Source organism: Salminus brasiliensis, chromosome 11, assembly GCF_030463535.1.
Source record: "Salminus brasiliensis chromosome 11, fSalBra1.hap2, whole genome shotgun sequence".
Classification (NCBI taxonomy): Eukaryota; Metazoa; Chordata; class Actinopteri; order Characiformes; family Bryconidae; genus Salminus; species Salminus brasiliensis.
Window position 1 is genome coordinate 5,503,171 of NC_132888.1, and position 27,904 is coordinate 5,531,074.

The 27,904-nt window shown below is 41.1% G+C and overlaps 1 protein-coding gene across 2 annotated transcripts; it reads right to left on the reverse strand.

The window, feature by feature from the left end:
- Positions 1-244: 244 nt before the first annotated feature.
- hsph1 (heat shock 105/110 protein 1) lies at positions 245-26,987 on the reverse strand. Of its 2 annotated transcripts, none has more exons than XM_072691483.1 (18): positions 26,694-26,987; positions 24,596-24,653; positions 24,297-24,437; positions 20,395-20,517; positions 19,891-19,990; positions 19,633-19,766; positions 15,092-15,336; positions 13,546-13,774; positions 12,973-13,079; positions 12,646-12,779; positions 10,368-10,579; positions 9,110-9,211; positions 8,763-8,897; positions 7,063-7,188; positions 6,626-6,733; positions 6,087-6,206; positions 3,202-3,363; positions 245-2,049 (listed from the first exon to the last, which is right to left on the reverse strand). In XM_072691483.1, exons 1-18 carry the CDS (start codon positions 26,798-26,800, stop codon positions 1,873-1,875), a joined length of 2,520 nt encoding a protein of 839 aa, XP_072547584.1. In that variant the 5' UTR covers positions 26,801-26,987; the 3' UTR covers positions 245-1,872. The 2 variants fall into 2 exon arrangements, with proteins under 2 accessions (XP_072547584.1, XP_072547583.1); XM_072691482.1 differs by having other exon boundaries at positions 8,763-8,900.
- Positions 26,988-27,904: the final 917 nt, after the last annotated feature.

Here is a 27,904-nt window from a genome sequence, read left to right on the forward strand (position 1 = left end):
GTGTGTGTATGTGTGTATATATATATATATATAAACATTTGGGATGCAATATTAAGATCAAAGTAAGCTACTCAAAATTAATGATAGTATAAGTATCATACTTCTTGGGGTTGCTTCACTGAATGGTTTCTGGAATATCTTTCTAGGCTTATTTTGTGAAAGAAACATAGACCAGATACCTGAGATTTTAGCCAAGTTGCTTTTTAAGATTCCCAGACAAGAAAGGAAGAAAGAGAGAGGGGTGTAGAGCTACTGGTGTTTTATTTCTGCTTGTGGAGAACACACACAGATATAAGACATGCTTTCTGAAGAGTTTTACTGGACTGATTTTTATACACAACAAAAAAGAAAAGCCCTAAAAATGCAGAGCAATTGCAAAAAAATAAATGTAATCAGTAAAGCAAGTGATCGGTGTGTCGGTGTCAACGATAAATTAACAACAAACATAATAAACATCGAACAAAATGGCTAACATGCCAAAAATCAACATACACAGACACCCAGGTACAGTCTTAACCACTGTATAGGTACAGAACCAAGGTAACACATCAAACATCATTTTTCAAATGAGAGTCGAAACACTTTCTCAGCAATGCTTTCTTTCAAAGTCCCCTAGGTTTTGAGGAGTTAACCAGGGATGTGTATGGAACTACCTCCCGAACTCACTACAAGGTAATTACTTTGGGTAATGACGCTAGGCTGCAAGATGGCTAAACTAAATTATGCTGAAATGGCCAAAAGGTTCTAGCTGTAAGCTGGTTTAGAGTGTGATAGAAACTCTGCAGTACTGCGTGACTGTTTTGGGTCAAATTAATTTAAGTGAAGTGTACTGAAATTCCAAACAGGTTCTAGATATTAAGCAGAACATGTAATAAATAGCCCAGAGTGGAATTATTATTTGCAATATTATGTAGATAGGAAAAAAGGTAAAATGGGAACACTTGAAATTGACAGTTGACAGTTAAGTACGGTTAGTAGTTCTAGATTTTAAGGAAAACGTACTGTAGTAAATACCTCAGAATAGTAGAAGAGTGGAGCGGACAAAAAAAAAAAAAAAAGCGATATTACATAGTTCGACAAAATGGTCAAATGGGGACACCTGAAAGTGCCAGACAGTTAAGTACGGTAAGTCCAGTACACTGAAACTCCGAAAACAGGTTCTAGAAAAAGGATTTAATTCATAATACATCAGAAATGCACTCCAATTATTTGAAAAGTAGAAGATTGAAATGTAGGGGTGGGCGATATGGGGGAAAAAAATTACATTTTAACAATACACAATATTTAGACAAAATGCATCAGCAGCAGCAGAATTATAAAAAAAACTACTATTCAAATACTCCCCCATACTTAATGAAACATGCTGTTGGTCAGTGTTCTTAAAGCACCAACGTTATTGCTCATAAAAGCATATTGTGAATCACGATAACAAAATATCACTCACAATACGATTCAGTACGGTCATATTGCCCACCCCTAGTGGGACACAGCAAAAAGAATTGCCAAAACGTGCCACAGAAAGTTTATATTACACTGAAAGTATATGATGTACCTGTCTATGAACTGAACCTGGGCAATTAACATTACCAGTTAATTTCATCATTTACTATGACATGACTGCCAAAAAATAACAGTAAAGTTACAGTAAGTGTCAGTTTCAGAGAGTTCACAGACACTACACATACCACTCTATGTATGAGCTATTAATGTACTATCATGGCACTTCAAATAATTACCTAGTACCAAGTAAGTACTAGGTAAAAATAATAGCCAAGTAAGCTCCTGGGTAACGCTTACCTGATTAATACCTAGAACTTAGGGGACTTTGAAAGCCTGTGTATCGACTGATGACATTTACGCAAGTTCATTCTTTCAGTCTCTTTCGTTGCAGCTTCTCTCTCCATTTTGTAAGATATCACTGTACTCCATGGTTACGTCCTCTGCGCTCTTCTTATTAACGCCACACTCCGTTTGCATGCTCTCCTCAACGGGGGAATCCACTCTAGGCTTGGGTTTGGAAACAATCTCCTCACACACATTCAGCAGAGTCTGCCGGCGAGAACAAACATGGGAATTATTCATTATTCAGTCCAATGCATTCCTGCTTTAATGGTTCAGCAGAGCTTAATAAAGGCTTTGCAAGTCTTTTCATTTTTTAAAAAACTATCAGTCAAAAGTTTTAGAACACTTCCAAGTCTTGCACGGCACAGGCAGACCTGAGTGGTCTTACAGCCACTACACCTGCAGTCAAACCTGCAGCTCCAGGTCTTCTCTTCACAGCTGAAACTGAGCCTTAGGCCAGTGTTGAGCTGCTGAGCTACAGGGTGTCGTCATGTGAGCTGTCGATCACACAAGGTGCTGCTGCTGACTCTCAGAAACTGGTCTTCTGGTGCTGTTGAGGATTTGAGGGTGTCAGCCCTCTTTCTGTACCAGACCTCTTCAGTTTTATCCAGAGTCTTCTGGAGGTGTAGGAAACTGTCCTCACCACATTCTGGCTTTATCTGGAGTTCTCTAAAGGTAAGAGCTCCAATTTTAGGAGCTACAATGCTCTATCTGTGTGTTCCTGTGTTAGGTGTCTTTTTTTAGTCATTATGAGGGTCCAGTCCAGAGGAGTGGTGTAAATACTGTGCTAACACAGTTTGCTCCAGCACTGGTTTATATAGATAAAGGGGTTGTTAATCATTTGCATTAAATTTTCAAAGGAAATTGTTACCTATTATTATTATTTTTTTTTTACAATTTACATTATATTTCAGTTATTTACTTCATTTTCTCCCTAAGAGCTCTGGCAGTTTACTGCTTACCTTTGAAACAGTTATTAACTGGACCTGAAGTGCTTAAAGGTGTTCTAAAACATTTGACCGGTAACATAGTAGTTGAGAGATTGCACCCATTTGCTAGTAGGTTTTCCAATCACACAACGTCAACAAGCTAAGAGCAACTGTCACTGACGCAACATCACTGAGGCTCAACATACTTGGAGAACACCACTTGCTTTGGCGAGCAATAAGCTGAGGGATGAGGCCCATCCTACACACCCAGAGAGAGCGAGGCCAATTATGCTCTCCTGGATTTCCAGCCACAGATGGCCGTGGCATTACTGGGGATCAAACTGGCGATTTTCCAACGATAGGGCAAATGTTCAGACAGCTGCACCACTCATAAAAAGAGTAGCTGTAGATGTGAGAGCTTTTTTCTCACCTGTAGTTTCTCGTAGATCTGAGTGCTGTGAACTGCTGGCTCGTCCTCAGGGCTGAGCAACTCCTGGGAGTCCTTCATGGTGGTCATCCATGTACGTGTCTCGCTCACACACGCCCTCACCTTCTCCATGTCTGGGTCATCAATGTGCATGTAGCCTTCGCTCTGAAAGATCAGAGGGTTAGAGATGTTCCTCACTTTCCTAACGCAACTCTGACTCCCTGATTTACTTCAGCGCTGATCAATTTTATACAAGGTATAATTTGTCCATTTTAAAAAGAATATAATTTGCTGCTTTCAGGACAAGAAAACAAGAAAATAAGCCATTACATGGTTGGAAATAGCTGTTTTCAATTAGAGGCTACAAAAGGCAGCTCAGAATAAACAAAGCGGATGCATTTGTCTGATAAACCAGGCGCAAACAAATGTTCCCAAAACCTGTCATTGATGACGTGAAACGATCAATTACTGTAATTAGACTGGTAAGTAAGATGCAGTTGATGATAGGGATAACTGCAATGTGCACAAAATATATAAAGTGTGTGTGTGTGTGTGTGTGTGTGTGTTTGGGGGGGGGGTGATATAAATGCTATATTACTTTTTACTGCTATATTACTATTACTATTGCTATAAAGAGCTTATTAATCAATACTTTTACAAAGATTTTGTGAGGTTCTTATAACAGCAGTGTTTCACATATGGCATTGATCGTGCATTTTGTCTGTATCAAAATATTGTGGTACATATTATGCATCATGGAAATGTCATGATATGATATAATTTATTGTCCACTTAATTTTAATATTAGTTTATTTCATTATACAATACATAAAAATAAGGAATTTTAATGTGTTTAGAATGATAAAGATAGCTGTAGACTATAGTAAAATGAATATCCATTATGCTGTGTATTTAATATGTAGCAACCATATCTGGAATCAGATAAAGTAACTGTTGAGCTCAGCTCAGCGGTTAGAGCTCCGGGCTGTCGATAACAGGGTTGTGGGTTCGATTCCCGGGCTCGGCAAGCTGCCACTGTTGGGCCCTTGAGCAAGGCCCTTTACCCTCTTTGCTCCCCGGGCGCTGGAGTTGGCTGCCCACCGCTCTGGGTGTGTGTGTGTACTCACTGCCCCTAACACATGTGTGTGTGAGTGTGTGTTCACTACCAGATGGGTTAAATGCGGAGGACACATTTCGCTGTACACTGTACAGTGACAAATATGTGCTCCTTTTTACCTTTACTTTAAAAATAAATAAATAAATAAATAAATAACTACGGTACATTACTTACTTACAGTATATCGTCATGCAGATACAATAATTGCAGTTTTACAGGAGAAGGAAAAAAAACTTTAAATGAAAGTCAATGTAAAAAGTAATTTTGGAGAATTTCTATTGGACCATTAATCATGAAATTTTGACACAAGGTAAAGAAAAACAGATTCAAATTACGTAAAAAAATAATAATAAGTGAACAACACAAAAGGAGTTTACTAGGTTTTGGCATGATGGCATATATATTTGGAATATTGAATAGAGAGTTAAAGCTACCTTCTGTTGTCTAGTTTAGAGTCTGTTAACTTGCACTGTTTAAAAATTAAAGAACTAAATATTATGATATATTATAATATATAAAATATTTTAAAAAATCATATTAAACACTGTGGCTTTTCTCAATTCAAGCAAAGCATAAACCTCTTATACTGTCCTAAGCTCAGCTCATTTTCTAAGAATTGTATTGAAATCAGAACCCAAAACAACTAGCAAACCAACTGTGCTGTGGAGTTATTCTGTAAATGCTTCTTTAGCTAAATTAAATATCTTATATTTTTATTATTTATTTATTTATTATTTATTATTGGTTTAGCTGAGCGGTGAGATAAGGACAGCAAACCAAGCTGCTTGCAAACTTTTGGCAAGATTTGAGTGCTTGTAAGGTAGCGAAAGCCTCGGGTTCACTACAAGACATTTACAAGTTGTAGCAGAGTATGAAAAAAATGGTTCTCACGCTTACGGACTATCCACTATACGACTTCAACCTGCTGCTGAACAGAACCGTACACGCCAACATTTCTTTTGAAGCTTTGGGTGTAGGGGTGAGGACGTGGATGGGAAGAGTCAGCTGCTGCATGATTTAAGGTGGAAGGTCAAATTAAAATAGAAAAAAGCTTTCCTTAAAAAACTCGCTTTCCATGCTCAATTTTCATTGGCTGTTGACGGGACCTGTTCAGGCTGAGCTGCTCGTCAGTATACTCCGTGATATACTGCGTTCGAGAGGCCAGAAATCGAGTCTCTCTAAACTGTCGAAACTCTGACTGACAAAAACAAATGCAGATAACAGACAACCAGCACAGACCGAGGCAGGCTGAGAACCGGTCATGTAGCGTATCCCTGGCTTAACCTAATCTGCCATCATGCCGTTATTACAGAAGCAGCCTCAGTTCGAAGTTGCCCTAAATTGAAAACCTCACATAAAACCAACACCCATAAAAGGGACACATCATTCATTCAGTTGCTGTGCTTGTCGACTTGGCTTTCACACCCTGCCATGAGTTTGTTAGGCAGAGAAATGGCTAATAAATATGTATAACTTTATACCCAAAGCTCACTAAAAACAGCAGAGTTTTACCGACGGGCAGAGACCTCCTCAAGAATGGATAATTAGAAATACGGAAATGCTTTATTTTCTTCTTGGATAAAATTGAATAAAATAAAAAAAAAAGAACTGAACTGTTTAACCGGCCACAGGGAATTATTTAGAGAAATTAAAAGCCTGAGCCTTTATACACAAGAGCCTTTCTGCTTCTGGTTGGTCACAGGAAACTCAAGCTGCAGTTCCTCAGCTCCACAACTCAAGAGCACTGTTCAAAATGCCAAAAGCATCTCACCCCATTCTTATACTCCTCCATGATTGTACTGTATTTCTGAATTTTGGCTGAGAGCTCCTCGAACAGCTTGGGTCTCTTCACAGACTCCTGGTATCTGTCCTTAACAGGCATGCCCAGCTTCTGTGGAGCAGAAAACAATGTGGCGTTATGCCTCGCTGCTTTTGCAGACATGAAAACCTTGGTTGGGTTTGCAGTACACAGCAAGCAATTAGCGTGCTGTGCCGCGAGAGCTGCAGTGGGATTAAGAAAGCTCAGCGCGAGTGGCTCCAGACTTTAAACCTCCAAGAGCACCACATGCCAAACGTAGCATGCTGTCAAAACTCTACAAGTGTATTAAAACACCGCACTGTGCTTACTCTTCGGGGCTAATGGGGGCAGGCTAACGCTACAGCAGAAAGACACTCCATTCTGCTCTGAGGGGACAAAGCAAATTGCATGAAAGTCTCAGACACACATTAGTGTCACATGCGTTTAAGAGTGACACGGGGGAGGCTAAATAAGTCACTAACGGATGTGCATTTTGCACATTTATGACTCACGTGGATTTCTTCCAGTTTGTGGAGATACGTCTGCTTGTCTTGGTCTGCTCCTTCATCATATAACCAACTCTCTGTGAGATTCAGAAGTTCAAAGAACTTCTGCTGCTCCTGAAAGAAATCGAAAAAGACAAGACTGTGCCGCGAATCTATTTTCCATTTAAATAAACTGCCAAGATTAAACACCAGACTCGGGATTTTGTACCCTTTATGAAACCGCTAAGGGAACCATTTAGAAAAGTGGATTTCCTCAGAGACTCAACACAATTGGTAATAAATGGAACTCAGAGGACGATTTCAAAATGAGTGCCATCATCAAGAATCACTCTTTACCCCTTTCTGAGCAGAAAGGGAAAAAGTGGCCTTGTTGAGCAAACACATGACTCTGCCAGTGATGGAAAAGTAGCCCAAAAAATATTATGGCAGCCTGGTCAGCTTACTTCAGCGCTTATGAACGTCTGATAGGGACCCTCCAGCTTGTGTCGATAGAAGTACACGTTCTCCTCCACTGCATTTTTGGCATTGTTCCTCTCCTTCTCCAGCTGGTCCTGCTGGATCATTTGGCTCTGAGTTTGATAAGAGAAAGGTAGAGAGAGAGAGAGAGAGAGAGAGAGATAAGAGCATAAGAGAGTGCAAATATCAATAAAGACACAATAATGCTATGTACATATTATATGTCCAAATGTTTATGGACACCCCTTTTAATGAATGCATTCAGCTACTTTAGGTTGCACGTATTGCTGACACAGATGTGCAAATATAGGACTCTAAATATAGAACCTATAGGCACCGTGCTGCCTAGCGCCAATTCTGGGTTAGAGGGGTATAGAGCCCCCCAGCTGTGGATCAGCGAAAGAACAGTGTTTTCTAGAATGATGGATGGTGGATGGTGCTCCATCCAGTACTTTTGGGATGGGTAGGGGAGTTGGGGAAGATGAGGTGGTGTGGTGATCATCATCATCCAACATCCTGACCTCACTAATGCTCTTGTCGCTGAATGCAATCAAATCCTCACAGCAATGCTCCAGCTCCAAAATCTAGTAGAAAGCCTTCTTCCCTGCACAGTAGAGACAGTTACTCCAACTAAAGCAGGATCAATTCTTCTATTTTAGTCCATATAGTTTATGTACAGCTTGTTGCTTATATTGGCTGATGTCTACTATAAAAACTGTGCCTTATTAAATTCCTGTGTGTGTGTGTGTTATATATATATATATATATATTAGACAGATAGATAGATAGATAACATTTAAATTATTATATATATTATGTTGATTTATTTCAATTTTCTTTTAGACAATATCTACCTAAATCATTTTCTACTGACAGTTCCTTTTTTTCTTTTGTATTTTTATTATTTTTAAAATAAAAAGCATTTCTCTATCATGCAGAACTGTCTCTTAATTCTTCTGGATAAACTGGATAAAATAATTTTTTTATTATTTTTTATAAAATCCTTATAAAACAATAGCAATTTTCCATACTAGCAAACAAAATCATGCTGTTTTAAGAGATAAATAAACCATTATTATGCATCGTGTACATTGGATCCTAGCCATTTCAAACCAACTAAAGATATTTGTAAACAGTAAAGCACTTCTATTAGTCGCTCTGGACGAGAACCTCTGCTAAACGTCTTTAATGTAGATGTAAATTTGATGAGTTTTATTCATTTTGGGAAGTGGGGTGGAGAATTCTGATCCCTTCTCTCCCCCCAAAGCACAGTACAGCAGCCGTTTATCATTGTTATTCAACCAACCTACAGATACAGGATTGAATTTGTATGCACCAATCCAAACTAAGATGATGTTACACAAAAGGGAGAAAGTGGTGAAGTTAATTTTATATAGTATTATTATTTTTCTTGTTTCAACAGTTTATTATTAGAGTTTAATAATAGATAGAAAAAAGGTTAAAATGTCCAAACTGTTATTGTTGGCATTCAGTGGCAATCATCGGGGACCAAGCACTATTCGCCATTATGAGGACAACAGATACATCAAAATACCCAAAACTTTCAATACTCATAAACTCATAAACAAGAAAGGAGCTACAACAAAAAAAATAAATCAAAGGGATGGGTCTGGCTTTCTTTCATCGCCACATCTAATCTTGAGAAAAAACAGAAATGAAACGCTACCTCGAGCTCTATCAGAGTGTTAAGGCAATCCTTCGGGAGCTGCAGAGTAATTTTCTCCTCGATAGGCAGTCCCACATGTTTGACCTTCATCTTGGCTTTTTTCGCGTTGGGGGGCTGGCTGGTGAACTCTCCGTTCTGCTGCCGAGAAAACGAACACAACGTGCATTAGTGTACTCGTACAGCATCTCTGTACGCCAAAATTAGATAATATATGCATGTCAGCCACAGAGAGATCAAAATGACAAATTATTAAATATATCAGACACACACATACACACACACACTCACACACATCTCTCAAACACGCTGGGTCACTAAGCTGTAAGTGAGAGATGGAGCTCACTTACGCCCAGTGAGTGTCTAAGATTCGGCGCTTTATCCATGGGGGGACATTGGGGCTGGTTTTCGCTGTCTAGCGGGGTATGATCATTTGTCTCCTGTGTCTTGTCCTAGAATCACAGTCCCAAGCAGCGGACTTACATTTTTAATGCATTCACATTTAACTCCTACACTTCTCTACAGGTCTGGCTGTAGTTTGCCCACTGTCACCCTCATAGAAGCATCTTGACTATCTGTCTAATCTAATACCAGGTAACATTTCAGATGGTCAATGGTTTTAGGTTGGTTAGTTGGGTGGCCAGCAACTGGGAGGTTGTGGGTTCCAATCCCAAAGCTGACTCCCAGACTGAACACTGAACACCATATGGACAAAAGTACTGGGACACACCTCTTAATAATTGAATTCAGTTCAGTTTCATTCAGTGCCATTACCACATATGTGTATAGAATCAAGCCCCTAGCCATGCAGTCTGCCTTTCTTCCACACATTAGTGAAAGACTGGGTGGTTCTAAAGAGCTCACTGAACTCCAGCGTGGTTCTGTAATAGTACAAGTCAGCTGGTGAAATTTCCACTTCCACAATCAGCTGTGAGTGGTATTATTGAACAGCGAAAGTGTTTAGGAGGAGCCACTGAGTGTCAGACCATGTAGAGCTACAGAGCGGGGTCAGGGCCGAGTGCTGAGCTCAGAGCAGAGTGCAGAAAAGCCTCCAACTGACTCAATAACTGCAGCAGAGCTCCAGACCTGCTGCTGCTGTCAGAGCTTAGAGCAAAGGAGGACCAGCTCCAGAGTAATAATGCCTATGGGTTTAATGTGTAGGTGTCCCAATACTTTTGTCCATATAGTGTGGTAAAGCCAGGCTTTTGCAGGAGTTCAGTTGATATTGGGAGAGAAAACTGATATTTAAATACAACAAATAAATAAAACATGCTGGACCTTCTGATGTGTTTTAGAGCTTTTTAATGGGAAGAAAAGGAAAAAGACCTTTTCTTAACTTTCAATGTAACAAACCTCAACCTTGGTTCAGACCTTAGTCTGAAAACAACCTTAGAGCCCTTTGAGAGCAGGAATTGTGCTGTTACTGGTTAACTGGTTAATATATTGGTCAGGCCATAAAATTCAAATCCCTGAGCACAACAGAACAACGCCCTATGAAACCCCACCTCACAAATCCATCTGAAGACTGAACTGAGCTTAGGATTTCGTTCAGCACCAAAACAAAGCATATGCCAAACATGGTACCACGAGGAAACACATAACACCTACCAGTCCATCAACGCTGTCCAGGCCGTCTTGGGTGCTGACCTCCTCAGTGGTGTTTTCTCCAAGGTCCCCCTCTACATCTGCAGCACTGACCCTCATCACCATGGTGGCTGAGGACACACTCATGATGCCACTGGCGTTTATTTGAATCTTGACCTTCACCTTTGATTTCTCGCCACTGTCTTGGGCCTGGACATTCTGCACTTTATACTCACCTGAGGAGCGGTACGGGCACATCACTGAGAAGTGGTACACTCTTAAAAATAAAGGTTTGACAATAGGTTTTTTGGGCAATGTCATAGAAGAACCACTTTTGGGTCCATCAAAAAAAAAAAAAGGAATAAAGCATGAGTGTGAAGAACCTGCTAAAAACTTAAAGAACCTTCTCCTGATGTAAAGCATCTTTACAAATGAAAGGTTCTGCCCACTCACCGAAGTTTCTTTGATTTATGCCACAGAAGATCCACTTTTGGTTCGGTAAAGAACCCAAGAATGTTTGAAGTAAAGAATTTCTGTAATATAGATGTGCGAGTGTGAACCTTCAAGATCAAGAGAAGGCTCAGAGAACCTTCTTGTTCTAAAGGTTCTTTGAGCAACGCCATTGAAGAACCCATTTTGTTTCTGTAAACAACCAAGGAATTTTTGTAAACCAGAAATGTGAGTGTGAAGAACTTTTTAAAAGCTAAGAGAACCTTCTCTTGATATAAGAACTCCTCACAAATCTAAACGGTTCTTTAATAATTTATAGGTTCTTTGAGTGATGCCATAGCAAAACTATTTCTGAATACAGAATACAGATGTGTGAGTGTGAAGGACCTTTAAAAGGTTCTCTTGATTAAAAGGTTCTTCACCAATTTAAAGGTTCTTCACACTCACAAAATGTTCTCTGAGCGGAGCCACGGATGAACCACTTTTGGCTTGAGGAACCTTCTCCTAATATATAGATTCTTCACTAATTAAAAGGTTCTTCACATTTACAGACGTTTCTTTGGTTGATGCCATTGAAGATCTTGAAGATCACTTTTGGTTTGGTAAAGAACCAAAGAATGTTTGTAAGGGAGAGTGAAATGAATCAAAAGGACCTTCTCTTGATTCTGAAAGGTTTATCAATTTATAGGTTCTTTAGAAGTTCTGAAGAACCTCTTTTGGCTCCATAAAGAACCAAAGAATTATTGTAAATGTGACTGAAGAACCTTAAAATGGCTCACACTTACTAAAGGTTCTCTGAGCAAAGCCACAGGCAAACCACTTTTGGTTTTATCAAAAAACAAACAAAAAAAACGGTAATAAGGCGTGAGTGTGAAGAACCTGTAAAAAATTTAAAGAACCTTTTCCTGATGTAATTATAAAAAGTTCTTCATTCACAGACGTTTTTGCTTTGATTGATGCCATTGAAGATCCTCCACCTTTGGTCCAGTAAAGAACCAAAGAATGTTTATGGAGTTTTTGGAGAGTGGAAAGAACCTTCAAGATCAAGAGAAGGCTCTGAGAACCTTCTTGTTCTAAAGGTTCTTTACTAATTTAAAGGTTCTTTGAGTGAAGATCCACCTTCGGTTTGGGGAGTGTGAAATGAGTCAGAAACACTTAACAAACCTTCTCTTGATCTTGAAAGATGTGTTATCAATTTAAAGGTTTTTCGAGTGATGCCACTGAACAACCTCTTTTGGTTCCAGAAATACCTCATGTCTGCAAAAGGTTCCTAAGGCACAGACAAACCACTTTTGGTTCCACAAAATCTTTTTTTAAAAATTGTAAAAATTGAAAAAGTGTAAGAGAGATATGTGAGGTTCTTTGAGTGACGCCATCGAAGAACTGTTGGTGTGAAGACCCTCTTAAAGGCTCAGCTTACAGGTTTGTCATACTCACAAAAGGTTCTCCGAGCGAAGTCACAGACAAAGCCATCAAAAGAAAAAATACACATTTTCTTTTTGTAATGAACTCTGGGTGTGAAGAACCACGAAAATGCTTAGAAGAACCTTCTTAGTGATCTAAAGATCCTGCACTAATGAAAAGTATCTTCATACACCTTTTTATTGAAGAGTGTTCAGTGCAGAGACACACTGAGAGACTTTCACTTTGAAATTTTGTTCCCCAAATAAAGACTCTCCTACTTTATCCCCCCGTTCTTGGATTGCCAATGGAATTTTTTTTCGACAGACTTTTACTTAAGCTCGGGATTTATTGAAACTTGTCTGAGGAGGAGTTCTAACAGGCTGCTGAAAAGAAGAAAAAAAAGAGAAGGAAACATTTTTTTCCTCTTATATAATTGTGTGATTCTCACCAATCTTGGCCTCAGGGAATGGCAGGGATCCAGGATCTGAATAAAAAGCTTCCAGAACAAAGGGTTTATTCCTGTGGAATGTGATAACTTTGGAGGATGGCGAGGGGTGGTTCTTGCCAAATATCTCATGACAACTGGAGGAAGAGAACAATTATAAAACAGGGTGAGCACGGCACCGAGTACAGCATATACCTTCCACTCCAGCAGCTGTATACCTCACTTGCCAATTAAGACATCTATATGAATCTGGAAATTAGCATGTTGGCTTTCTTTCTTACTGTGAGCTTCAGGAGTGTTTTCCCGCACTCTGCGAGCCTTTGTACTTACGGTTTGGCTTCATCTGCTTCGCTGCTCCAGGAGAGAGAGATGGGGAATGGGATAGCATCTGTGATGGTGAAATCCCGCACTCTGAATGCAGGGGAGAGCATGGCGCACTGTGGAAAGGAAGGGAAGGCGGTCATTAGGCTGAAAATGCATGATCCACCGGACTGCTCAGCGCCTTACTTCTGAACGTTGGGTCGTGAGCCATAAAAATAAATAAATAAATAAATAAAATGGAACTCGTGGATGGCTGCATTTCCATAAAACTAAGATTTAAGCAATTGGCCCACAGTATTTCTCCTGCTTCCCAACCCATCATAGCACATTCCCTGCATTTTCCGGACGCTTTCTAATCTCTCTGGCAGTCTTTAATCACTGGGTAACGAGTTGTTACACTTTCATATCCAGATAAGTCGATTCACATTTGGATTGATTCGGAATTTTAATGCGACACAGCCTCCCTTTGATCTCGCAGCTCAAGTCCTCATACTGCCAAACTGCAGATAACAAGCGACTGATTTCCACAGGGGCCTCAAAAGCTCATCTCGCTGTCAGCCATGCGGAGGAACGTCTCCGTACCTGTAAAGCGCAGCCTCTGGCCACCGCCTCGTCCGCATTGAGCGTTGTGCTCACGTCTCTTTTGAAGAATTTGCTGATTTGGGCCTTTACAGCAGGGATGCGCGTGGCTCCTCCGACAATCTCCACCGCGCTGACGTCCTGCAGCTGCACCTGAGCCTGCTCCAGAGCGGCCACGAGAGGAACGGTCACTCTTTCGATCAGGTCAGCACACAGCTCCTCAAACGTGGCCCTGCATACAGACAAATGCAATGACCGTTTTCATTGTAGACGTCAGCAGTATACTATATGGACTAAAGTATTGGGACACTATATGGACTAAAGTATTGGGACACCCAAGGTATTAAAAAGAATATACAGAGAGCATATCCTGCTTTTGTTGGAGTAGGTGTCTCTACTGTCCAGGAAAGAAGGCTTTCTACTAGATTTTGCAAGAGCATTGAGGATTTGATTGATCACCACCTAAACCCCAACCATCCTTCCAGAGAGAACACAGTTCCTCCACTGCTCCACAGCTCAATGCTGGGGGGCTTTACACCCCTCTATAGCCTACGCCTGGCATTAGGCAGCATGGTGCCAACAGGTTCATGTTTATCTGCTCCAGAGAGTCCTATTCTATTGGCAATACTTGTAATGGATGCTATCAGCATTTTTAAGTTACACCAGTTGCTGACACAGATGTGCAAATGCACACACACATTCAGCTTGTCTAGTCCCTGTAGAGAAGTACGACCAACAGAATAGTGAATATTCTGGATCAGATAAACACGAACATGGACCTCCATCTACTGGCACTGTGCCTAATGTCAGGTGTGGGCTACAGCTGTGGAGCGGTGGTGCTTCATCCAATCAACACTTTTGGGTTGAGTTGGGGAGCTGGGGATGAGGAGGTGGGGCGGTGATCATCCAACAACCTGACCTCACTAACGCTCCTGTTGCTGAATGCAATCAAATCCACACAGCAGTGCTCCGAAATCTAATAAAGCCATCTTAGATAGTGGAGACAGTTATTCCAACTCCAAAGCAGGATAAACTCTTTTTTTAATACCCTAGATTTCAAAAGAAACTAGGCAATCAGCAGGTGTCCCAATACTTTTGTCCACATGGTGTATAAGCCTGATTTCTTTTAATATTAGTGGATTAATAAGCCCGAAAAAAACATAGGTGATAGCTGTTTTCAGATAAGTAACAGAATTAAGAACCCCTCTAAATCAGACCTAGAGTTTAACCCTTAGAGTTCAGCAGGTTTAATGCCTGTGCACTCTCTGTACTTGCTTATTACAGAATCCTATCTGGAACCTGTTGCTTCTTCACTGTATCAAAGCTAAAATTAGGCAATATCTTTATATTTGGCAGCAGTTTCAGAGAACTCCAGATCCTCAGAGTTCAATGAATGCTGCGTCTGGAAGCTACATATCTGTCAGTCACATAAATTGGACAGACAATTCTATATATTTAGAGCTGAAGCACTTCTGAGCACCATCAACGTGATTGCTTCCCAAAATGCTCTAGACGTGACAGTATTCAGCGATTTTACTGAGATCGGTACCTGTTCATCTTTCCCGACACGTCCTTATCATCCATAAAGCACTCGATATTGAGAGGGATGTCTGTGGAGTTGCTGCTCATCAGTTTCTTAAGCTTCTCGCACTCCTGCTGGAGCCGCAACAAAGCTCGGACCCTGGACTTCACATCCAGCTTGTACTTGGACTTGAACTCTGCACAGAAGTACTCCACCAGCCTCTGATCAAAGTCCCTGCCGCCCAAATACGGATCAAAAGCAGTGGAGAGAACCTGCAGATGAATAAAAAGGCACACACTGACCCGTCTGATCTTCAGGCTACAGAAGAGACTCTAGCCTCCATGCTAGGGCTGAATGGCTCTGAGCACAGGGAGTAACTGTTGGTATTTCCAGGTGACATGGTCTGGATTCATTCTGGACAAAAAGCTTAGAAATGTGTCATTCCCCTTGGCACAGCTAGCTAACCCGTGTAGTAGAGCTTAAAACCGGACTATGCAGCAACTGTACCTTATAACAGCAGCTTCTGCACTATATGGAGCTTTGGGAGAACCTCTCTCCAGAACTGGCAGCACCACCGGAGTCATATTAGTGTAAGGTCCTGTAGCATTACTCCGCCTCCTCGGTCCACATGCTTCTCTACCTCCAGATGCTGCTTCTGGAGCTCTCAGCTTGTCAACACGTATATTTTACAGCTGTCTACGAGGGGGCGCTGAAAGCGTGATTTGTGTTTATAGCAGTGGTGTAAAAGTGAAATGTGAATTACACTCCCCAACTGTAGGGGGAGCCCAGGAACAAAAACAAAACCACCACAAACGCAAATTCTAACATAATGCTGCTTTAAAACGTCTCACTGATGTCTCACATTAGTTCGGTTCGTCCCATTTAACTCTGAAAGCGACTCTATACTAGGGCTGCTCCTGCAAAAAGAGCTGGTAATTCTCGTTTTCTCGTTATTAGTTGGCTTTATGGCGTTCGCACGTCAAATTTACTTCATGTAAAAACAAAAAAAAAAATAAGGAAACTTCACTTTATAACCATTTAAAAAGTTTACAGTTGGTCTCAGCGGCCTGATGTACTGCTATTAAAGCCCAGGGGAGGGGGGGGGTCTCGCGTTCGAATCCCAAGCCATGCCACTTTGCCATCAGCAACCGGAGTCCAAGAGAGTACAACTGGCCATGCTTTCTCCGGGTGGCTAGATGGCGCTCCCTCTCCCATTGTCCCTCCTAAGAGATGTTGGCTGGTGTGGTGGAGGCAGTAAGTGGTAAAAAAGGCAGTTGCTGGCTTTACATGCATCAGAGGAGACTTGCGTTAAGTCCTTACCCTTCTAGAGTTGGGAGCAATGCTAGTGCTAGGGGGAGCTATGAACAGGTGGGATTATTGCCAGTACCAGTTTGGGAGAAAAAGGTAAACATTTGACAGACAAATAATAATAATAACAATAACAATAACAATAATAATAATAATAATAAAAGGTTTACTGTAAATTATGTGTAAAGGACTGTAAATAAGGTGTAAGCGCCTGAGATCATCCAAAACAGAAATGTGAGGAACCCTCAGCACCGTTTAAGCAAATACACTAAACGCTGTTGGCTGAAGGGATGAGCTGCATTTATGTCTAAACTGCGCGGCTAAATACTACTGACTGGTTCTCAGGGCTGCTAATGCTGAAGGACCTGATCGCCCACAAGGATGCTGATACTCAGTGGAAACTCTGTCTTTCTGTCTGACCTCCTGACCATACGGTGTTTTAAGAGGCTGAAAACAGAGCTTTTGGAAGATGTTCATGTCTGTTTTCCAGTGGAAGGATGTTTCTGGAAAAGCTGTGGCTGTTTCTCAAAAGAAAGGCTGCTATCGGACTTGATAGGCCTGTTGTAGCTGATGACCAGCTGTTCTAGTAAAATCTGACTATGCAGGTCTGTTACTGTGCCCGAATCTTGTGGGGTGTTGGAAAGATAATTCAGCCAAAAGATGATAAATTAGACTAATAATGACTAATAATCGTGATTTTACTTTTATTGATTTATCAATTCATTGAAATTCATCAATTATGGGAATAGCTGTTAGTCGCAGCCCTAGTAAATACTCAAGCATTTCCTCAAGTCAGTCAAGATCACATCGGATCGGCCATGTCGTCACTATATAAAGGAAGTACCACTCTCTCTTAAAGGTAGCAGTGCAATAGCTTCTTGGTGAACACGAGAGGAGATCCAGGATGGAGTTCCCCAAAACCAGTGGTGGCTTAGCGGTTAGGGCACCAGACTACTGATGACAAAGTTGTGGGTTTGATACACGGGCTCGGCAAGATGCCACTCGGCAAGGCCTTTAACCTTTACCCTTCACTGCTCTGAGTATGTGTGGTCCCTGCACCACTGTGTGTGTGTGTTCACTGCAAAAAATAGGTTAAAGGCGGAGGCCAAATTCCATCTGTGTCCAACACTAACGAAGAATATGGTGGTCTTGTCAACAACAATGAGAAACCACAACATCAACGGACAGGAGTCGACCCAAAGGCAGAAATAGCAGCTTTTTAAATAGCCATTAAAGGGTTATTGATTTACTGTGGGTATTTACTATAGATGCTATTTCTGTATTGATGGAGGTGGGCATGGAGTCGATAGCAGCAGAAAATGCTGGATGAAAAAAGAAAAAGAATGAATCCAATCCGATCCTAAAACAAATATCCTGAATCAGCACCCACTCACTCACACTGTGTGATGTTATTAGCTATGTGCTTCTTCCTGTGGAGCACCTCGATCCGGATAACCTACTTTTAGATGTTCTTCTTGACTGAAGAGGTTTAATTAGGTGCTTCAAAAGAGCTCATTTTAAAATCAGATAGTTGTGCCATTTCTTCACTTACTGGCTTTATGTTAGGCATGACCCAATCCTGAGTTTCTGTAGCCAAATCAGATCTGATCTTCACAGCCAAACCAGCTGGTGTCTATTTTTTTGTTTTAATGCACCCCCCTTCACATGAGAACATGGGGGTCCAAAATCCTAGTCCTGGTTTTGTCTCTGTCTCATCTAGCATACCTTATTCAACTGAATGACTAATAAGCATCTACTGTAAAGTGTGTTTGAGTGGGAAACACACAAGAATTAGCTAAACACAAGGTCCACAGGACTGACCAAATGAATAGGGATGTAAAATATTACTTGAAATAAAGATTGTTGTTGGCAGACAGTAGTTCATGACTGCTGTGTTTAAACACAGACTGTTAGATAGCAGTGTTTTACCTGTAGCCTTCAGATCCCACTGTTCTGACTGCATTAAAAAGTCATGCACATTTTACATTTGTATGCTATTTTTCCTATGCAAGTATGATGAAAAAATACTAATTGTGAAATATATAATTCAAAACAGCTAAAGCTAAGCTAAAACAGATAAATCAGATATTTAAAAAATATATTATATATATATCTTTATATTATTATTATTATTATTATTATTATAAAATTTTTTAGTATTATTGTAAAATGTTGGAGATACCCCTGTATGCATATCTCCAGGTTCTTGCCGCAGTAATATGAAACACAAAGGCTGATTAGTAGGCCTAACATGCTAACATGCATGCTTTACAGTTACATCTCAAAATACACAGATTGACCAAAATAAAAAATTAGCTCATTTGGTCTCATTCAGACATGATCATTCAACATTGTGAGTAATAACGTGGCCTGTTCAGAACCCAATTTTATTTTAGCCGGATCTGACAGCATCATTTCCAAGTCAAAAATATGGAAAGTTCCAAATATGGAAAGTCTGCTGCGTTCCTGTGTAATTACTTCCAACACCTATATGCAAATAAAAAAGTTCTAGTTCTAGTATGTGAATTTGGAATTTAGTATGTGAATGTGGAATTTGTTAAAAATCTGATGCTACCAATACCAATCAAAAGGTCAAAATTCTTCTGAAACCGCATATCTATAATAAACCGAGGCCTTTCGAAATAAACTACAGCCCAATACTTATATATTAATTTATATAAAGTGCTTGGTCCCCTGATGATTGCCAATTTTGATAACTTGCAGAGAGTGGCTAGCTTAAAGCGTGTAGCAGTTACAAACATCCACATAAAAACTAAAGGGACGCTGAATCTGTTTGTTACTAACAGTGATCATTTACACACATTCATCTTGCTTTGTCCACCATTTGCCAGCTATTAAAGAAAGCTCTGAATATGCAAAAAACACCAAATTCACAGCTCATGAAATGGGACTCATTTTTCACATCTTTCAGTAGCGTTACCTTACTTCAGACCGGCCCATATAAATGAAGAAAACACAAGCGACTGCAAATCCTTCTTATCATCGATCAAGTGAGGGGGCAGCAACAACAACATCGTAATTACGTGCAGCAGCTTCATCGTCAACTATCGTTTGTCTTTGGCAAATCTAGAAACCTACAAAAGAAACCTAGAAATGGAGCTAAATTAATCTAGAAATCTAAAAATCTTTCAATCTAGACAAAGACCAAGCATTCTTACAGGTTTGCACATAGCCATAGTATCCATTCAGCCCTACAATGGACAAGAGATTAGTGCGGCTTTCTCAGAACAGTGGCTCACCTTCAGCTTCCCTTTGTTGAACGCGCAGGCGGACACCTGAAAGGCTGAATGCCCCATGTCGACAAAGAACACAATCTTGGGCTTCACTTCAGGACCGGGCAGATCTTGCTTGTATATGCCATAATTCAATGCCACTGGGATAACAAATGATGCAAGAATATCAGTGTGACTCATGAACATTTGGTTGGAGGATAGGGGGAGGATGGAGGGGATTTGCACAGTAATTGGCAGGATGGGTGTAATGAATCCCTAACATACCTGCAGTGGTGTCATTCATCAGCCTCAGGCAATTCAGGCCGGCAATCTTGGCAGCGTCCAGTACAGACCTCCTTTCTGAATCAGTGAAGAATGAAGGGATCTATGCATGATAAAATCATTCGCATGGCCAAAGGAAAAGAAGAAGAAAAAGAAAAGACGCACAAAAAACAAAAAAAAAAACACAAACCGTCTGATTGGTGTTCAGCACAGTTGTGAGTGAGAGTGTGTGAGGTGTATAATCAGCAGACATTTGTAACTTGGGGAGAACCTGGGAGGGATGTACCGGTTGTCAGGGTTCGGTACAGGCATATATGGAAAACCTACACATGATATTTTCAGCACAAGACAACAAGTTTTACAGACTTTAGCGTTTATGTGCCGCACCAGCGTTAATATCTAGACAACGAGAAAAGGAAGGGATTATTTTGCGCCGCCTTTGAGCCCGAAATCTTCACACCAAATGTCAGTGTTTAAAGCTGCGGGAGAATCTTCCAGAAAACTTACAGAGATGACACACTCAGCTACTTTCTTCTGAAGACTGGCCTCTGCGGTTTCTTTCATCTTAGTCAGCAGCATGGCAGTAATCTGTTCAATGCTGAACTGGTGCTCCTTCTCCAAGTATGAAACCTAAACATCACAGAAAACCTATATTGGTTTAAAACGTCTACAAACCATCTCCAGGATCTTCATGCAGATAAACTAATACATTCAATATGAAAGTTGCACCTATTACTAAAGAGATGCACACACACACACTTAGTCTAGCCCCTGCATAGAAGTACTGCCAATAGAATAATAGTGACTCTCTGTCACTATGATCAGAGTATCGCTAGCCATCGGCAGCCGAGGCCCCGGGAGAGCACAACTGGCCTTGCTCTCTGCAGGTGGGTAGATGGCGTTCTCTCCCCACATCGCTTTGCTGTGGTGCTGGATGTAGAAGCTGGGTGTGCAGCGCTTCCCTAATGGCTTGATTGCTTCGCCCTCAGTAGTGTGGAGGCAGCACATGCGATGGGGGGGTGGGGGTGGGGGACCATGAACCATGCCTAATACCAGGCTGGAGGAATGTAAAGCCCCCCAGCATTAAGCTGTGGAGCAACGGAAGAACTGTGGAATGATGGAATGATGGATGGAGCTCCATCTAATACATCTGGGATACTGAGTTGGGGAGTTTTAAGCTGGGGTGGTGATCATAATCCAACATCTTGACCTCACTAATGCACTTGTCACTGGATGCAATCAAATCCTCACAGCAAGGCTCATCCAAAATCTGGAAGAAAGGCTTCATCCCTGGACAGTAGAGACAGTTACTCCAACTAAAGCAGGATAGACTCTTTAAATACCCTTGATTTCAGAAGAAACAATGCAACAAGCAGGTGTCCCAATACTTTTGTCTGAATGGTGTAATTGGATAATATCTACGAATAAACTGACGTACATATAAGCACAGCTTATATATATTATTTGAAGGGGACAGGTGACGTTATCCCTGTAGCTCAAGGTCAAAGCCAAAGAAGGAAACCTCCGACATTAAACAGCTTCTGGCAATCAGTTCCACGCTGATCAGCTACATTTGGGTAAATGGAAACGTGGAGATTTGATTAATCATTAAAAGATAATAATAAGTCATCGACTCTCCCACAGCAGCCCCCGTTATTAGCAAACCAGCCTTGATTGGGTTCTGTTCAGCACTGTTGATTGATTTTGATGCCACAGACTCATAATCATAATCAGCAGATTGATGGTAAACACAGAATTGGGTCAATGTATAGCTGGACTGCTTCACTCAATCAACTAATGTGTTCGAGAGCAGATGAAAGTAGCCCATCCTGCTTTAGTTGGAGTAACTGTCTCTACTGTCCAGGCAAGAAGGCTCATTTCTGTGAGGATTTGATTGCATTCAGCGACACGAGTGTTAGTGAGGTCAGGATGTTGGATGATGATCACCACCTCACCTCACTCATCACCAACTTCCCAACTCATTCTTAAAGTATTGGATGGAGCTCCACCACCATCATTCCAGAGAACACAGTACCTCCACTTCTCCACAGCTCAATGCTGGGGGGGCTTTATACCCCTCTATAGCCCACGCCTGGCATTAGACAGCATGGTGCCAATAGGGTCATGTTTAAGTTTATCTGCTCCAGAGTCCTATTCTATTGGCAGTGCATCTCTACAGGGACTAGGCAAGCTGTGTGTGTGTAGGCAAGCTGTGTGTGTGTGTGTGTGTGTGCACATCTATGTGCAACTTAACTTAATCCAATAAAAGGGACAATTGTAGTCCAGGATTAGGCTTAATCTCTTTCTGTGAAACTGGCCTATTGAATATCGCCTGTACATCTTTCATATGCTAGGAGTGGACTTCTGCCCATCCGAGTAAAATTCCTGTGGTCAGTTTGATTCTTTTGTAGGTAGAATACATAGTGGGATCAGTGTGAGGCTACTGAAATAACGGACTGAAGGCCCTAAAGCTCTAATGCTGAACTGTCTACTATGCAGGACTTAAAAGCAATGGACCTACACAGTATTAGGCATGGGCGACATCAGGGGAGAACTCAAAGGCATCCTTGCCACCCTTGACGCAATAGCTGGCACACTCAGTGAGATATCAGAACATGATATATGCGGGTCGGTGGGCAAGCTAGCAGCCTGCTGACATCAATAACTGACTTTCAGTTTTTGTCTCCCTGCATTCTGATGCGACGGGTCCTCGTGCAGAGCGATGTACTACAGAAAGCGCTACAGTCACCAAATTTAAATTATGCCACAGGCAAGAGCTTAGCTAGTAGCAGAGTCTCTACTCTACTAGCAACGGGACAGATAGCAACTTTCAGAAACTCTGGAAGCATGCGGTCGACTTGTGCACTCAGAACAACTCCCGAGGTCCACAGTGTCCACGGAGGGGGTCTGACAAAGTGACAGTGACTAGCATAGTAAACGACTGAAAGCTCTTGAAGTTGTTCCTGACTGTGCCAATGAGCTGAGCGTCGTCCGTAAGAAACCTTTCTTGCTTGCGTTAAATGAAAACTTGCATATAAGTGTGTGAGAGTGTGTGTGTGAGTGTTATTTTACTGATGTAGACCCAAATTTATAGCTGACTGAGACAACCCCTCTCCCCTCAGACATAAGTAGCAAATGTCACCCATATATATATATATATATATATATATATATATATATATACATACATATATACATACACACACACACACACACACAGCTCCAGAAAAAAATAAGAGACCACCCTACATTGTCAGTTTCTCTGGTTTTGCTATTTCTAGGCAGTGTGTTTTAGGGAAATTAACATTAGCATTGTATTTCATAACCCATGGACAACATTTCCCCTAAATTCCAAATAAAAATATTACTATTTAGAGCATTTACTTATTTATTTATTTGCAGAAATGACAACTGCTCAAATAATTAAAAGAAATGTTGATAATAATTATAATGTAAATAAATGATTATTCAGATTTAAACACAGTTCTAATATCTGAACTTTGAGAGCATTCAGAAATCACTATGGTGAAATAAGCTTGACTGACAATCACAGCTTTTCAGTCTTGGCAGGCTCTCCACTAGTCTTTCACATTGCTGTTGGGACTTTATGCCATTTATAGTCTGCAAATTCAGGTACCTCAGCTCTGTTTGATGAAATGCCTAGAATAAAACGATTGCCATATCCTGTAAAATGTTAACTTCACCTTCTTAGCTTTTTCTTTGGAAGTCATTTGGAGCATTTCTATTGGTCTATTTATCATGACAATGATGGATGTGAAGAACACCTGCCAGATTCGAATTATGTAAGAAATTGAAAAATGGCACGAATAGAGATACATGGTTTTCCAGGAGATATTTTACAACATTTGACTGCAGTTCTCATCCAAAAGGACTTCCATTTAAATAATGAAAAATATCAATACATCAAAGTATTGCAATATTATGCTTTGCAATCCTTTATCAATTCTCAAAAATACAGTACTGAATATTAATTAATATTTTACAGGTAAAGATTGGTGTCAGATAGTGGTTCATTTTTGTTAGATAGCAGTGTTGTAGGTCTATAGGTTGGAAGGAGGTGGTCTTATCGAAGGACTCCAATCGGTGTTGTATGGGGAGCTTGCCTGGCTGGGGATTCAAACCCCAGAGTGCCATGAAGAAGGTGGTGGTGGTGTTACCCACAACCCTACTACCAGCATATCGTGACTGGCATGCTGGTATATGCTGTGGGTAGTGTGTTAGCTTGGGGCTAACAGATTAGCTGGTGGCCGCAGCGTTATATGAGGACGCCTGCCAGGCCAGGGATCCGAACCCTAGTCTGCCTCAGGTAAAGCAGTATTGTTTCCCACTACACTACTGTAATTTTCAGGCTGTGATTTATGTCTGGAAATCCAACCCCCAGTGTTTACCTTTGCACCGACTCTGTCATCGCACAGCGGTACCAGATCATACGGTAAATTTGCCCTCTCTGCTTGAACGACGGGATCCTGAAACAATCTGCCATGCAGCCTCTTAAAATTGCACACAGTACTGCCAGGATTGGTAATAATCTGAAAGGGACAGAACACACAAATCTCAGGTGTTGTCTTACATAAACACGGATAAGTAGGTCACCGTTATTTATAGTAAAGCACGGGCCAGCTACTGTGTCCCATGACCCAGTGGCACTGGAGTGTAAACATAGGCCTTGTGCTTATCTAGGCCTTACCTGGTTTCTAGCGGCATTCCCAACAGATCTGTTCTTCGGGCCAAACGACACGACAGCTCTGTAAATGGGGAACGTGTTAAAAGAGGTTAGCACTGCTGACATCATTACAGCAAGGCCAGAATCCTTGGGAAACTCCATGGGAGAATTACAACCTCGCTTTAAATTAGGCCGAGAGCAGACAGGATAGGCACAGCCTTGCCATTATAGACCATTAAAGCCTCTGAATAGCACACAGCTACAGTATAGACAGTATATAGTCACATCAAGTATATGAGGTAGCATCAGGTAATGGATACTCACTTCTTCACGTCACTTCATTCTACTAAAACGGGTGACATTTGGATGTCCCAATGTCCCAAAATGTCCCAAAATGTTTCCATATGATATGAGAAAATACTAATTTCCTAAAGAGCAGCATACCAATTCTGATGGCTTTTCATTACTATATGCACATCTTTACATGTCTGTATTGACAAATATGCATCTAAAATATCAACAAATTAATGTTATATATATTTTTTAATTATTATAATTTTTTTTTCAACAAAAAGCATGCATTTATATATATATACATACACACACACATATACATAATCATATATACATATATATACACACATACTTACATACATACATACACACATACATACACACACACATACATATATACATATATATATATATGCATGCTTCACTCGGTTTGGCTTACCACCCCGTCACACTAACGTGTTTTGCCTAATAATAACGTACTGTTGCTTTAAATCACAAAGGGGAAGTCATACACAACAGGACCAAAAAAAAAATCCAGCCCGACCCTACCCAAGCCCATGCACGTTCTGTCTAAGCCTGAAATGTCATTATAAGCCCAAGCCCGGTTTAAACCCAACACTTTTCATTAGTGAGCAGAGCGTTAAAACTGACCTTTGTAACTACAATTCTGATTTGTCTGAATTAGCGAAATCTGTTTTGTTACACACAGTAACAATTTTTTGTTACAAAGCGCTGCAGGGCCAAGTTTTATCTTTAACCATCACAGTGTGATCTGTTACTGTGCTATATTGTGATTCTCACGCCATAGCTTTATATAAAACTGCATCGGCCTACATTACAGACCATTTTCTTGAGCCCGCCCAAGAGGGCACAAGGAAAGCAGTGGGAAATCTTGGGCTCGGGCAGAGAATCTAAACTCTAAAATCCAGTTTAGCCCAACCTCAAGATACATTATTTTATTATTAGTTAAACTACTTTCCTCGTGCCCTCTCGGGTCAGGCTCATGAAAATGGTCTGTAATGTAGGCCAATGCAGTGTTTTTGTTATAGGGCAGTGGTGGCTCAGCGGTTAGAGCGCCAGGCTATTGATAACAGGGTTGTGGGTTCGATTCCCAGGCTCGGCAAGCTGCCAGTGTTGGGCCCTTGAGCAAGGCCTGCTCCCCATGCGCTGTAGTTGGCTGCCCACCGCTTTGGGGGTGTGTGTACTCACTGCCCCTAGTTCACTAGTGTGTGTGTATGTGTGTGTGTGTGTGTGTTCACTACCACAGATGGGTTAAATGCAGAGGACACAATTCGCTGTGACAAATGCTTGCTATGTCTGAAAGCTTTTATGCCAATATATGTTTTTATGATGGGTAATGTATTAAAAATAGTGTTGCTCATGTTTTTGCAATGTGGAACAAGCAGCAATATTATATAATAACTATATACAAGCTATATATATATATATATATATATATATATATTCACCATATATACACATATATACACACATATACACACACATACATATACATATATATATATATATATGTATATATGGTGAATGAATGAATTAGCTTAATGTGGGTCTGGGGGAGTGACATATACATGTGGGTCTGGGGGAGTGACCCAGTGTGGTCAGATCTGCTGTCCACCAGCTGTGTGTGATCTCCACATGCTGACAGTGTTGACAGGGCAGCGCCATTACAAGGCGTGACGTCATTCCCAATGCAAAGGCACTGTACAGCAGCCTGTCCTCCACTGCACACACACACACACACACACACACACACACACACACACACACACACACACACACTGAAGTCAGCTTTGTTGAGGGTACTCACGGAGTGCACCGGTCAGTGAAATCGTTGGCCACCGTTTCGATCCCCCCGCTTTTCACAACGGCGATGAAGCAGCTCTGAAAGCCCACGTCAAAGCCCACCACGGCCATGGCGACACTCCACTCCGGCAAAGCCGTGCAAAGCTCGGCGAACTCGGCCGGGTTTCAGCGGTAACGTGTCCTCCTGAGTCCCGCTGTTATTTCCAGGCTACCCAGCGGATCCGTGCCGGAACCATTTATAGCTTTACTCCCAGAACTTTCCAGAACTTCCTCATCTTCTCCTCGGCGCGCACCCCGGCCTCGCTTCCAGAGATTTCTGACCAATCAGAGCGCGTCTCAGCGCCGTTACTCCGGCAACCGCCCCGCCCCTGTACACAAGGAGGAAGTGGAAGAAACTACCGACGATCGACGATAATAATAAAAATTAATTAATAAATTAATTAATTACAATTCATTAAGTGATGCTGCTATTAAAAATGATATTTAAAAACGGCTGATGTTCGATAGTGATTATAATAAAATAAAAATGTTGAAGATGAAGAAGATGATAATTATGATGATGATGATGAAGACAATTATGATCATAAAAAAAAATTATAACAATTATAATAACAATAATAATTTTTGCTGTAAAATCCAGCTCAACACCAGCCTTTGGTTTCAGATGGTGGAAACTGGCTTCTGATGGTCAAGGTGGTGGAAAAGCTGGGCATCCAGGTGATAACGTACACTGTACTGGTTTTATACTGTTTAAGTTGGTTGACCAGCTTAGCTCTTGACCAGCTACTAGCAAAAAAAGCAGGACTTGAGCTGGACCTTTGATGGAGTACTGTTGGTTGCTGGTCATCAAGCTGGTCATACTGGAGGACTATAGGCAAACCATAGATATCGATTGATGATGAAGATGAGGATTAATGAGGATGAAGATGAAAACAATGATACACAAGATGCCTGATATAAGATCATTTTCAGCATAAGGACAAGATAATTGATTACTAGTAATTAAGAAACACTATATGTAAAAGTGCAAAAGTTTGTGGACACTCCTTCTAATTAATGCATTTAGCTAGTTTAAGTTGCACTCATTGCTGACACAGACACACAAAGCTAGGGGCAGTGGTGGCTCAGCGGTTAGAGCTCCGGGCTATTACTGACCGGGTTGTAGGTTCGATTCCCAGGCTCGGCAAGCTGCCACTGTTGGGCCCTTGAGCGAGG